Genomic DNA, 14,773 nt, shown 5'->3' with positions numbered 1-14,773 from the left:
CTGTGCCAATCTCGCTCACTAAACCGTGACATTAATCAAACAGACCAAACATGCAACCAAGATTTTATTACCAAATGTTTTATTAGAAAATACTTTAAACACAAAATCCAAAAACAAACAAACCAGGTAGAGTGGGAGAGCAAAGCCTGTCCATAATTATCCTGCAGTGTTCAACACCACAGTACAGAAAATAAACAGCACTGCAGCTCTGAGCACATCTTGTGTTTGCTGTGTGTTACAGTCAATAAGCACATTTACATGCACAGTGCTCACTGGATTCGCACATATTCTCTTATACATAATGATTGTGTTTATTACATGAAAAAGATTTCATTAATTAAAACATTTAATTAATTATTCGTTTTGGGATACTTTTTCTTTGTTCCCCACATTGGATGTCAAAAATTCAGGCAAAGGAATCCATGTTATTGTAGCTACATTTCTATGCATGTAAATGTCCTCAGTGACTTCAATACAAACCACTGGCTCAAGGTCACCATCAGTCCCAGATGAGAACTGCAGAGTTTCAATGTTCTCGTGTGTAAGAACATATTTTTTCGTGTTGAGCGAGAGAGAAAAAGTGAGATTAGAAGTTGTCTACGAGGTCCATGATCCTCTTCCGCTCAGCTTCTTTGAACTCGTCACTCTTGCCATCTCCGATGCTCTCTGCGTACTCTGCAAAGAAGAGACAAAGAGACGTCAGAGGATTAATCGACTCGACAGCACAGGCGTGGCTGTTTGACTTTTGAGAGTACAGAGGAACATCCTCGGAGCCAGAAATTCACAAGCTCGATCTCCCCAGCACTGACTGGAAGATAAATATGAGAAAGGGAATAATACGTGGTTTAGGTGAAAGAGCATCGGTTACTTGATCGGTTACTTGAAAAATAAGGAGTAAAGGGTGAATGACTCCTGTGTCCTCCATGTAGAACACTGAATAATTAGAAAGAAGACGTCAGGAGATGCTGTAACTCAGTGAGTGACATCTTTGCAGTAGATTTCATTGTACTCGCAGGTATTAAGAAATTAAGCTATTCATAGTTTTTAAGGACAAAGATGGGAGACACAGGACATTAAAGGATTACCATTATTGAATAATGTATTTAGCTATAGTGTAAACAGTCTCTAGTCTTCCAGTCACTTTGTAACAAGTCATATTACAAGATCTTTCCTTTGAAAAAAAAAAAATGCTGTCCTATCATAAGAAGTCCCAGGAGAGCAACTGTGTCCTCTGGCTGTGAACAGTAACCAGTCCAGGTGTATTGTGCACTGCTCATACTTCATTGCATGCCCCTGAACGCTTTCTTCATTTTGTGCTTCTGCCTCCCACACAAGGCCTTTGAGACCATCCGACAGTCGATTTGTGAGTCTAATGTGCAGAAAGAGAAAGTTGCAGCTGCTGCAGCCCCGGTGGAGTCCGGGCATTTGCTCTGTCTCTCAGCCAGCCTCTGAGGCAGGGATTACACATTAAACCCAGGGATGTCGAAACAGAAAGATGAAAAGACTTACTTTTCTCTGGGAGACACTGCAGAGAGAAGAGAATGAAGGGGGCTTTCCTGACAAGAGCCCACAGGGGTTTCAGATGAAACATGGTTGTCAAAGACACCGAGGAGATTTTGTTTAACAGTTTTTACAATTTTACAGTTTGCTTTCATTAAATAAGCTCAGCTAACCCGGGGGTTTTCTTCAAATTTTTCTAATTGGTCTAACAACTCTTAGCATTACCACCATTTCCAAACCAGATTTCAACAGTTATCTTGGTGAGAATACTGATGAAAATCATGCCGAAGCTATAAAAAGTAGGTCCAGGTTTTAATAAAATGGAATTATCCTTTAACGGTATTCCTCTGACTATCAGCTTAAAATCCTACACCAACATTTCCACCTGGCTTCTGAAAGAAAACAAGTTTAAGAGTTTAATATCGGCAACTCAAAGCAATGATACCACTGTGTTGCATGACAGCAGTGGTGGAAGTGCTCAGATCCATTACTTCAGTAAAAGTAGCACAACAACCATTTAAAAATACTCCATTGCACTCCATTGGTCCTCCATTAAAATCCAACTTAACTGAAAGTACAAGTATTATCATTGAAATGCACTTCAAGTATCCTAAATAACAGTGTTTGCTAAGCAAAAACTGTCCTCTGTAAGTGACACATTATTATAAATGACAGCAAGGTGTAAAGGATCATCATATCATAATCAGTAAAAAAACAGGCACCTGAAAATGACACTACCTTCTGTCACTGCATGAGTGAAGGAATCAATCAGAGAGGTACTAGTCATGGGCAACATCAGTTACATTAATTGTAAGGAAACAGACCAGTACAGTACATGAAGAGTTTCTTTCACTCCATCATTGGGTATTCTGAGGAGAGTTGGGCTGAAAAAGACCAAAGCTCTGGGAGCAGATTTCTAAAAATGTAAGTTCAGTATGTGGAGGTATGGGGCAGAAGATTTGGACCATGGCACAGAGATATGCAGCTTCCACAGCAGCCTTGAATGGCAGCACCAGGGATTTGAATGTGATCCCTGGAGGTGTGGGATGTTACTGAACTAAGGAATGGCAGAGTTTTAGGGTTGACTGAGAAAAGCAGGTTAGGGGAGCCGGAGAGAGAGAGACTCAAGAAAAACATGAAAACCTACAGCCTCCTTTCATTGTACCCCTGTCATTGTCCCTCTGTGTATGTGTCTCCATGTCTATAAATGGCGGTGCAGTCAGCCACACAGACAGAAAGGTCAGAGATTCTGTGACTCTTCAACTCTCCGCAGAACCTTTTCTTTGGCATGCTGGTACTCTCTCCTTCCGTCACCACGGCAACACGGCAGAGGACAATACAGTACTGAGCATCGCCATTACTCAGGTCAGTGACTGGGACTGATCTGCCGTGAGTACAAGGAGAATCATTTCCAGGAGCAGTCTCTGCAGCAGCAGCCATGGGTAGGGACACACTCTGGGACTTTGAGTGTGATTACAGTTGCAGCTGGGACGCCACAGCTCATTTAAAACACCGTTACACTCGTCTGAAACTGGTCTGATCCAGCTGCACAGATGATTCTGTTGTGTGATAATCTAACCAGCATGTTTTAGAATATATATGAGGTCATTACACTGAGTCACTGACACAAACCTGTTGGTTAACAGGGAAGAAATCATTCATTCATTCAAGTCGTATTATTCACCTACTCATCCAGATTAACTGAGTCATCATATCTACATTATAGGAACAGACACACACAAAGGTCATACCTACTCCAAAGATGTCTATAAAATATGACCATCAAAACATAAAAAGGACACCTTGAGAAAAATCACTAGCTAATTTGTATGACTACATCTAGCCAGCCATCTGCTGAGCTGTTTTTTTTGAAAAAGCTGTTTCTAAGGCTTTTAAAGCACAATGGCAGCATTAACAAGTACTGCAAATAAAAGAGCCATACAGTCGCACTAGGCAACATACTGCTTCATCACTATAACGGCATTTTAGATCTTTGGAGTATAGTTCTGTGTCAGACAGGTGCTATTGCAAAAGCTCAGGATCAGAAAAATCATTTGCCATGTTTTTCATAGTTTTTGGACAATAATAAAGCTTCATAGGTTTTGTTGGTAATAAAAACAAAATCAATTATTCCAGCATTATCCTTCATTGATATGTGAGATTACCTATCAGAAGTGACACCTCAACAGTGGCTGAAGTGTTGATGAAGGATACGTGACAAATTCATACAGTAACTCCAAAGCAGCTTCGCTGAAATAATGGATCTGGGCTGGATTATGTCTCTGTGAGTGGCTGACTAGACCAAAATTGCTTGTGGGATGGTCTAACAGCTTCATCAGAAACCGTGCCCCCCAAAAAAAAAACATTTTCTGATGTTGGACTAGAGGCCCTGCATCCTGTAATTTCTGTAACTTTCCAAAACCACAGTCACCTCACACTGTGATTGGTCATCTGTGTGGAGGTGAGAAAGGAGCCAGGCTTTAAACTTCTCTTTTTAGCTCTCCTTTTTTCATTCTTTACACAACCATTTTGGTAAATTTTCATGCGAACAGAGTGCAACACTATGAATGCCTTCCGAGGGGGACCATTTAAAATGTGTGCTGTTACCCCCATATTTAAACAACATTACTCTTCTCCCCCTCTCTGTGACGAACTGGCTTTTCACCTCACCTTTGAGTGTGGCTGTTTGGAACAGCTATAAACACTTTCACCGTCAGACAACATGTTGTATCAACTAATTCTGTTTGGGCTTAACACAACCCTAAGGCAAAGGAGAAAACAAGTCCAGCAGAAAGTACATTTTACATCACCTGAATGTCCTTTATTCCTATTCTTGTCATATAGTTTCTCAGAGCCCTATTAGCATTACCTAGAAGGCTAGATACAGTGTTAAACATGAACAGCTGAAACAATATCTTATCAACACAAAGAGAGACAATGAACATCACTTTTTTATGATGCCAATTCTAACTACCTGTGACATAACCCATCCAAGGCTTCTTAAGTGGAAAACCTCACTGCAGGTTTTCACAATGTTAGTGAAATCAATGTTCTTACTTCCAGTGTGCTGAGCTTTTCTTCCTGCAGAGCTGTTTCTCATTCAGCCAACTAAAGTCATTAAGGTCAAGACATCAGAGCTGGCGACACACTCTGCATGTGCTTAACCTTTTTCTGCAGTTTCACATTGACCGGGTGGGGCACTTGAAATGGGAGAGGGCTCCATTGTGCAGCCTAATGAAAAGAGTGAGGGAACACTCTACGAGCCACACACGCGCACACACACAGATGCTTAAGATGGACGGACGCATCAGCACTATGCCATTACGGATGCATACACACACAGCCCCAAACACATAAATGCAGTGCATGGCAAATAAGTATATGTCAAGATCATACAAGGACAAGTACACACAATATGCACATTAATATGTTAAAACATGCAAAGGCAGACATGAACACAATATGTAAACTGCATCACAAAGGAAACATACCTGCAAAAGGATGTTAATATGTAAAAAGATATGCACATGAAAGCAAGCAAGGGCATGTGTGCACACACAAATATGTAGACATGCTAAAGGCAAACATTTATATGCACACACAAACAAAAAAAATCATGTTAGTAAGCAAAAACGTATTGTGGAACCTACACAGACAAGCAAGGCACACATGTATGTAAATTTTCAGATGAAAACAAAAGCGACACAATGGCACATTTAGGGACACATTCCCACACACACACACACACACACACACACAAACACAAACACAAACACACACACACACACACACACACACACACACACACACACACACACACACACAAACACAAACACAAACACACACACACACACACACACACACTAAAGACTGGAGAACTGCCATGCTTGCTGGCACTGCCATGCGTGACGGATGGCTCTATCTACAGAGCTACATGCCACAGAGAGCCAGAGGGTGTGTGAACGGAGCCTCGTCCGCGAGCTTTATCCGACAATGATACAGGAAGGATGGATGTCACACCGGGAAGAAAGAAACACACCTGCTAGGTCTTTGAAAACCAAACAGAAAACAAATACCGCAGGACAAGAAATCCTTGGGATGGGAGACAAAAGAGAGTGAATGACAGACAGACAGTCGCTGCTCCTCTCACAATGACAATATGATCAAAATTATGATGCATATTCACACGCCAGGATGCATTTCTGTGTATTGTTTCACCCATCTGTACACAGATAATACGCAGATAAACACTTGTATATACACTTTTGCTTGGATGCTTTAGATGCTGGATTTTACTCTGTTTGTTTATTGCTGCAATGTCTTAAAAATTAAATTAATTTCCCCACTGGATTTTATATTAAATGATTTTCATTATTACTTACATCCTCTTCTGTTCAGTAGGTCTCCATGAGTCATGGACAAGTGCTGTTTGCTTCAAAGCTGTGTCAATGTACAAGTTGCACAGGAGGGACATACTGAACAGAGGTCTGCACAAAACACTGGTTTAGATAGTATAAAAAAAACCCTTCTCAGTCTTTAAAAGTACAGAGTAGAGTTTTGACGACCCAGTTTCAAGGTTGGCCCAAGTCTGTTTCTTTGTTCCACAGAATAAGGAAGAATGACATTCATAGTATTTTATTATATTCCAGCAGAACCACTTTGGCAGGCAAACGGCAAGGGTTTGCTATCAAACCACATCCACAGCCAAAGAGCAGAGATTATACCAACACTTCCCCCTGAAATGTTGTTTCTCTGCCAGGGTGAGAAACGCTGGGAAACAGGATTTTAAAAACTGTGTCAGTGAAGTGTTTCTCTCAAAGTCTTTATGTTTTAGGTGTAGGGGCAGCTACTGTAGGTAGGCTGCTTATCCTGACAAAAAACACAACAGTTTATTTTATCTGTTTATCGCTGTAGCGGGACCAGCGGGGCTAGTTTTACTCAGACAGTGTTAAAGGGGTCAAACCATACAAGTGTTTACTAACTTTAATGAAAAAAACACAGTAAAATACTTTTGGTAACATGTTTTAACAGGAACCACATACAAGGTGATTTCATTACCTCCTTAAAATTATGTTCCTTAAAAGCAAGTCTGTGTAACTTTTGCTGAGCACTGAACAGTGTCAACAGCAACCTCTGCAGCCACCAGTGGTAATTACAGGATGCAGGCACATTAAAGTCAGCTGAACTCCAAATTGAGCGGTTTTAAGTACTGGAAGTAGCGCACCCCTAGAAGCTAACAGTTCATCTACATAAAACAAAGGAACACAAAATTCATTTAACGGGTTGAAAATTGAAGGAAAGAATTACTGAGGTAGTTTCTTCTGTGACATAGTGCTGTAAAACATTACACTCTTTATACAAGCATTATGCACTGCTCACAGAGGATCATACCTGCTCAACCAAGTTACATAGTTGCAAAAACAGGCGTTTGGGGCACGGACTGAGAACAAAAGTTAGTGTACCATTGAAATGATTTTGAAGGTGTTATTTTAAGGTAAAATAGTTGCATAATGTTGCTTTAACTGAAGGAAGGCTTTTATTTGAAACAAGCTATTAGGAAGGACATGCCTTTTCTTCTAAATGGTCTCATTATACAAAAATATTTTATCTTTTTAGTGAGAAGTCAATTTTCTCACTATTGCTCCATATTGCACATTAAAAGGCTTGAGCAGTGTGCTGGGGACCATAATTCCTTGTTGTGAAACATCTGCAAGAAGTGAGTTTCAGCAACAGCAGATTACTGCAGAGAAACCAAAGCAAAGTAGAACTGATTGAAATTCATTAATCAGTAAGAAAGGTCTGAGTTTCTGTTAAAAAGAAAACACAGAGCAACAGAGCAAAGAGAACAGCATGACTATAACGTTAAACTGAATTAACACTGTGACAAAAAAGTAAATTAGGATGAATTTAACAGAATGTGTACTGGTTATTTATTTCTCTCACATTACACTGAATTTATTTGTTTCTTAGAAAAGCTGTTCATAATTGAGTGCTGTATTTATTTGAAAAATGACTGTGTTAAAGGAAATAAAAGGTTCTTACCTCTCATGATGTGGCGTACTACTTTGACAGAGCCTCCTCTCAGGTTGAGGATTTGATGGACTCTCTGCTGCAGCTAAACACAGAGAAAAAGAGGGTCAGGAACATAATGTGTAGAAAAACTTCAGTATATCAGTGTATATACCCTTGGTGGGTTTTTTGGACTTGTCTAATTATTTGGTCAAGATATTATTTTGTTTATCAAAGGAAAAATTTGGACAGTCTGGTCATTTGACATTGCCACAGCTAAACTCAGACAGCTACTGCTAGCTAGCACAGCACTACATGTGTGGAAGCTGCCAACCATGATTAAGCAGGTGTTGAAAAAATATCTGTACATTTGCAAGCTAAGCTAACTAGCTACCATTTTTTGAGTTAAAGCTAGTTAAGCTAAGCTAAGCTAAGCTTGCTGGCCTCTGTTTTCAGAATGACATACACAATGGGTCTTCCAAAATGATGAATGTTGTAAAGGGACAGCTGTCTTAAATTGCTAACAGTGGATGGCTAACACCATGAGGACTTGTTGAAAATAAGAAAAGATCTATCAATGTTTGGAGGCTATACAGTATAGGGCTCTGGGGCTATGATGTGTTCCAGTCAGTAGATCGCCACAGAAACTGACAGCGTGTCTCCAGGCAACACTGACTGTGAGATGTCAGTCAGCCACTGTCATGGGAAACACCCACTCAGAGGCCTGCAGCTTAAAGGCTGTTTTCACAAACATTCTTGAAACTGCTGTATCCTCTTTTTAATAACTGGCATCAATATCAGCTGGGAGTCATGTTGGATATCAAACAAATATCTGAATTTAAGGGGCAACTAATTTATTATCATTCCCTAAAAAGCGTGAAATGAGTAAGGTGTAAGTGTAGCGGTTTAAACAGCAGGTATAAACAGCTCCTGTGTCCAATCTGAAACACCAAAAGTGGCACTGCAAGAGTCTAATGAGGCCCAGATTGGTGGTGAAGTGAATGAGCCACTTGGCTGCAGCACCCATGAAAACCATCTGACTCCTGTTTGCTTTCATTGCTTGTCTGATCAGATGCCCTAACAATAATTCATTTGAGAGACAACTCATTTGGCAAACCAGAGAGTCAGAGTATGTGTTTGTGTGTGTTTGTGTTTGTGTACCTGTGAGATCCCAGAGTTACTGATCTCCACCATAATGTAGCAGATCAATTGAAGGACGAATAGTCCGGCATCCAGGCGGCGAAGGTAGAACTCATCCTCCATGCTGTCATCCAGGATCTCCCCACGACGAACCATCTCCTACACACACACACCATACACAAAGATATAACACACTCATAAAAAGAGGACATGCTTTTATGCATGATGTCGCAAATAAATCACAATGTTCTTGTTTTTTTTGGAGGTTTTCTGTACACTTCAAACAGATTCAACAAACAGAAAATCAGAGACCTAGTTTAATTTAGGTGTTGTTTTTCAGCCCTCTCTACAAATCCATTTTCTCCATTGACCAGACACACAAATCAATTGATTTCACAGGCACGCTGCAAAAAAAAAAGGGGAGGGGGGGGCATGGCCCACACACTCACACATACATACACACACTTGCATAGTTATCCATCTTAACAACCCTGTCAGTATGCCAATAACACAGCGCTGCCAATACGCACACGGCCCACATTAATCATCATTAGAGATTAAGAAGCAGACCTGGGGGGGAGAGGGGAGTCTGGAGTGTGAGCCATTGGACTGGGACAGAAACATAGACAGTGTGTTAAGGGTTTGTTACCTCTATGCATGAACAGTAGGGAGATCCGCAACTATATTCTGTTAAGGCCAATTAGTTCATTTATATATGTATATATAATCACATATGGAAAAATGTGAAAAAATGTGATTTTCTTGTCCTAATGATTTCTATTCTAATCAAATAGAAGGATTATGCATTCTTCTGCAACCCTTTTTAAACTGTCCATGGCTCTCTCTTAAAAAATATTTCAAACAATATAATGATTTCAGTGGAGTACATACTGACACATTTTACCTGCATACTGCAAATCTACCTAACATTTCTGCATCAACTATATTTGACTAATGCCCCACACAGGCTGAACCTAAATCTGTTTCAGTCTATAAAAGGATGGCCCAACACAGAAAAAAGCAAACGTGCTACAGTATGTGACACAGTAAATCAAGAAAAAGGGCAACATTTCAAACCGTTCCTAATGAAAACAAATAACTTACAGCATCAAGCTAAAGGGTACTACACGTGACATTTACATCCCAATGATTTAATCTCAGAAAATTAAAACTTTCAAAAGGCCTTGTCCTTAAAGATCAATTACACTGTAAAACTCAATTATAGCTGTGAAGTTCAGCTCATTAACATGCCTCAATCAAAGGGCAGCTCTGAGACTACAGTATAAGACTATTCTGGGAAAACCATTGGAGCTGCAGGTTGTAGAGCTGGAACACAAAACAACATATCCAGTTTTGTGACATTGGGTTCTGAAAGCAGGATTTCTTCTTACTTTAATTATTTCATCCTGAGAGAAGAAAAGACAAGCAGATACAACTTCAGAACAAAGGCCTACTGTACAATGTCAACTGTGGCTTGTTAAAGATGCAAAGCAATGCAGATAATTAAAACATGAACCTTTAATAGCAGCTGAATGTAGGGCATTTGTCTCCTCTGTGTCTTCTGGGTAAAACACTGGCCCAGAATTCTGTTACATTACAAAGCAGAGAGTTATCGCATTCGAAAATAGTCCCAAAGCTTGGCCTTGTTGTCAACTAGCACCCATTAAATATGAAAAAAAAAAAAAAACTTGAAACAAAGCAATTTGAATGTAAACTGTGTTTCCTCAACTTCCTGTAGGAGAAAAAGATTATCTCAGTTTCCAGGACAACTCAGCTCATTATTCAGAGCCAATACAGCTAGCGGCAAAGTTACACAAACCTCACAATTCAACTTCAGCAAAGAAACAAAACACAGGATGTAGGCCTAATGCGGTAATAAATAGGACACAATACATACATGTGACCCCTGAGGCTCACACACAGATGTGCAAAACACCCAGCGTTTGGATTTTCTCTCACTGTTTCACACAGGAAGCAAGTCCTGTTTCCTGTCATCCTCATTACTGTTCATTGGTCACCACTGCAAAGAGTTGGGAGGCATTTTCTTTCTACTCAATTACTGCATATCCACATGTTTCCATTTCAGCTGTAGAGGGACTTTATCACAACCATATGAAACAATGTGACTGCAGTGTAGTCTATGATATGTGTACTGGCAAGATTAGAGGAAATACAGTATGCTGGACTGCAATGTGTCAGCAGTCAGAAATTAATTCTGAGATCAAGGTAAAACATCAAGGCAACACATTACAATCAAGGCAATGCAGGGAAATGACCTGCTATGAAAGAATTCAGGAAACTTTTTTGCTGTTATTTACTTCATCACAACAATCCATGTCTCCATCATCTAGACCTGTGACTCCCAGCCAGGGGTACTTGTAAATCAGATTTTATGTGTCATGATTCGGATGCAAGTGTCAAATTGGCATCATTTTTTTTCATGTGACCCTGCAGTTAGAGGCTCACTTTAGTTTATTTACCACACAAAGAATCTGCCTTGGAGGAAGATGTGGTTGTCAAAATGACAGAGGACGAACAGGAGAAAACTAGGTATGGGGACACTCCTCCTCAATATAAACTTGGCAGCAACTAATATAGTTTTAAGTGCTTCATCAGCTCCACCTCTAAAGGGGACAGAATCTGCCCAAATACAGCCCCAAACCACATCCAGTGTAATTTTTAATATATATCTTTTGGGTGTGTGCAGCTTGTCAAGGCAAGTGAAGGCAAAGGGAGTCATCCACATCCACAATATTAAAGAAAGAAAGAAAATTACAGTTAAGCTTAACGTGTGACAGAAAAAGCAGGAGTAAACAGAGTAAACTGGTTTTCCTTGCTTTTACTATGTGAATGTGAAAGCTAGCTGGCAGCTAGGGTTGATGACCACTCTGGTATGTTGACGGACCAAGAATTAAGCAGTGTTAGATTGTCCCAATTGTTGGAATTGAAGCATTTCCTGCCTCAACGAAATAAATAAAGCACACTGAAGAAAGCATACTGTAGCTCTGAAACAAAACATCCTCGTTTCAGCATTTTTTCATTGTGCTCACAATCTGTGTATTAGCTCCCTGTAAAGGGATGCAGTGAAAGGAACAACTAATTCTGGTTGGATTTTTCCCCATACCAGTGGAATGGTATGGGGAAAAAGCTGGTCACAGGGACCAATCAGAGCTGTAACAAATTCAGAATGCCTTGTCACTGTAAATGTCTTAGTTGATGTCTTCTTAGGTTTATATGTAGCTACACAGGCTTATACCTTTGACTCTCGACAAAGGAGATATTTTCACATGCAACTGCTCAGTTTTTTCCACTAATGATTCAACCAGAAGAGTTTCATGCCCATCCAAGCCTAAAAAATGCCCCAACTCTAAGTAATTTAACATCATCGGTGCCAGCCATTTACTTCTGAAACTCTTGACACCTGCAATAACTCCTCCTATCAGGTTACTCCATAGCAACAAGTGGACTTGTCAAGGAAAAAAAGAAAGAAAAACATTTTCAAAGAAGGTCTAAGACAAGTCAACTTCTGCACCCTCCAGGAAGCCTCACTGTAATGGAACAGAAAAAAGATGTTCAAAACACATGATGAATCAAGCCAGACCTTTGACTCTGTTTGGGGAGTGGAAGGTTTTGAACAATGACAAGTGCATTAAATATTCATTATTGTGAGCAGTGGAAGTGGACATTTGGGATATTAAAACCCAAGCTGATGTGGGCAGAGTGGCAGTATTTATTACAGCAGCAGAGTTTTGTCCACTCGTGACTTTTGACATTGCGGCCAATATCTTTTGTGTGGCAGCTCTGTCCCTCTGGCAAACACCGGGCAGAGGAAGCAGAGAAAGAATAACGTGTTTAAAGGAGGGATTGGACAAGTCAATTACTGCAACCTCAGGGGAGCCTGGCAGCCTGGCTATAGTACAGACAAAGTAATAAGCAGTGATTTTCAGTCTCAGTCCCTCTACTGTAACTCAGCTGCATTGTACAAGAGTGTTTGTGTGATGGGGTGTGTATGATTTATGTAAGACTGTGTGGGCAGCATCACGTGCTGCTGTGTATATTAGAAACCATGCATGTGTTCCTTAATGTATGTGTATGTGTGAAAATGTGCTTGCTTTCCTGTATATGAGTGTCTATGCATGTGTGTGTGTGTGTGTGTGTGTGTGTGTGTGTGTGTGTGTGTGTGTGTGTGTGTGTGTTTGTGGTGGTTGTTATTCATGTGCTTCCGTTTCCGCTGGGATGCTTAGATGCAGAATTAAAGTGATTTCTTTGTCAGCATTTTGCAAAAACCCACTGTGACTGTGTGTATAAGCGTGTGTGTGTGTGTGTGTGTGTGTGTGTGTGTGTGTGTGTGTGTGTGTGCCATAATTCTTTTTATGAGGCTTAAGCAAACACCAAAAAGAGAAAGGTTAGATATCCTCATTAAAAACCAGAGCCACAGAGGTTGATAATGAGGTAAACTTTGAGGGAAAAAAATGAAACTTTGTGAGAGCATGACACAACTTGCTGATTTCAAGTTATGATAATCTCCAAAAGAAACAACAGCCCTGTGCTTTGGGTGCACATCAATTAGAGTTTGTTCACAAAGTGGGGCAAAGCAAAGCAGCAGTGTTACCGGGAGGGAGGAGGTGTGTGCTACTGAGAATACCATGGCATTCAGTCTGGGCTGAACTCTTTCCAAATGTTTAAATGCTGGGCATTGGAACAGACTTTGCCTGTGTTGAGTCCCAAGCAGCTTCGTAGGCTACATTCAAAACACATCACTATTGGTATGCTTACACCTGGAAAGCATACGAGTCTGGAGTTTCTGAGCCCCTAAAATGGAAACTTTTGGAAATGCTGCTGGCCCTGTTTTAGTTTGAAAACTCTGTAACTGTCACAGTCACAAGTTGTCATTTGTCATTTTCAATGTTTGCTAAACTTCTCCAGGGCAGGTCTTGGAGATACCCAGAACAGATTAATGCAGAGAGCAACTTCTTGTTAAGACTGTAGACAACATATAATAACCCTCATCCCTCAGGTATCTGTTGACCTAAATGGACTAAAACCAATACTGAGGCACATAGAAATGGAGTAAACCTGGGAGGAGCTGGTCCAGTCACGCAGCCAAGTGGACAGCACTACTGAGAATGACTTGATCAACTGCAGAAAGTTAAATAAGTATGCTGCTGATGAAGTAAGGCCTGCATTCTTCAACATATGTGATGGCATATTAATAGCAGGTACAGCCATAAGGCTTGGTGGTAATTAAGTCCCAGAGACCTAATAACAAATAATCTTAGCAGCACTAACTGTGCCATCACATAATAAGCGGAGTGTATGATGTACATGTCTGCAAAATGTTCACTGCTGCTGTTTTAATTTGTCTTCCGAACAACATCTGCTCTGGGCAACTAAAACATGATCAAGTCAAATCCCTTGGTTGAGGTTAGAGAATGACTGTGGTCTTGGGTTAAACATTGAGGAAGCCAACAATGGCTTGAAGGAGGAGACAGGACGTGAAGTGTGGTCTCTGGTGCTATTACCCGCCAGTCCTGCTCTACACAACTTCTTACAGCTTCCTGCACTGGAACACAACATTGGCTGCTGCTCTGTTGCAAACAATTATTGTTTCCTCCAAAACTTAATAGCCATTGCAAATTAGATGCATATGAATGTAATTTGTAGGAGACAGGTTAGACCAAACCTTTCTACAGTTTTTAAGCAAGATGACTGAGATATTTTCAGGCATCTTGGTGCAATCGGAGAACAAATAACCTGAACTAATGAACTGGACTGAAGATGTAAAAGCTCTTTAATTGACATAAACCAATCCAAACACAAAATATGCTGGTTGGAGTTTTTAGTAGCAAATTTCACAGCAGCTTAGCACAGCAGTTTGTTACATACCCTCATCCTAAACAAATGAATGAATAAATAAATGAATGGATGAGGAAAACTGAGAGAAAAAAGAGCAATGATGATGGGAGGACGAACAAGCAGTGACTAAGAGACAGACAAGGGGAGGGAGGGAGGGAGGGAGATGGAGAGGTGGAAAGGAGGAGAGAGGGAGAGGGAGAGGAGGAGAGAGAGGAGAGGGAGAGGAGGAGAGAGAGAGAGAGAGAGAGAGAGAGGAGAGAGAGAGAGA

General features: G+C 40.5%; 1 protein-coding gene across 1 annotated transcript in view; it reads right to left on the bottom strand.

The window, feature by feature from the left end:
* Positions 1 to 62: 62 nt before the first annotated feature.
* ctnnbl1 (catenin, beta like 1) overlaps positions 63 to 14,773 on the bottom strand; it is a 49,510-nt gene continuing 34,799 nt past the window's right edge. The window contains exons 14-16 of the mRNA XM_018675295.2: positions 8,671 to 8,808; positions 7,543 to 7,615; positions 63 to 675 (exon numbers count right to left, since the gene is read on the bottom strand). Of these exons, the coding sequence (XP_018530811.1) occupies positions 587 to 675; positions 7,543 to 7,615; positions 8,671 to 8,808 (300 nt within the window). The 3' untranslated portion in view covers positions 63 to 586. The remainder of the gene's footprint in view (positions 676 to 7,542; positions 7,616 to 8,670; positions 8,809 to 14,773) is intronic.

Source organism: Lates calcarifer, linkage group LG6, assembly GCF_001640805.2.
Source record: "Lates calcarifer isolate ASB-BC8 linkage group LG6, TLL_Latcal_v3, whole genome shotgun sequence".
NCBI lineage: Eukaryota > Metazoa > Chordata > Actinopteri > Centropomidae > Lates > Lates calcarifer.
Note: the sequence above shows the minus strand (reverse complement) of the source record. Positions and strands in the feature narration are given on the sequence as shown.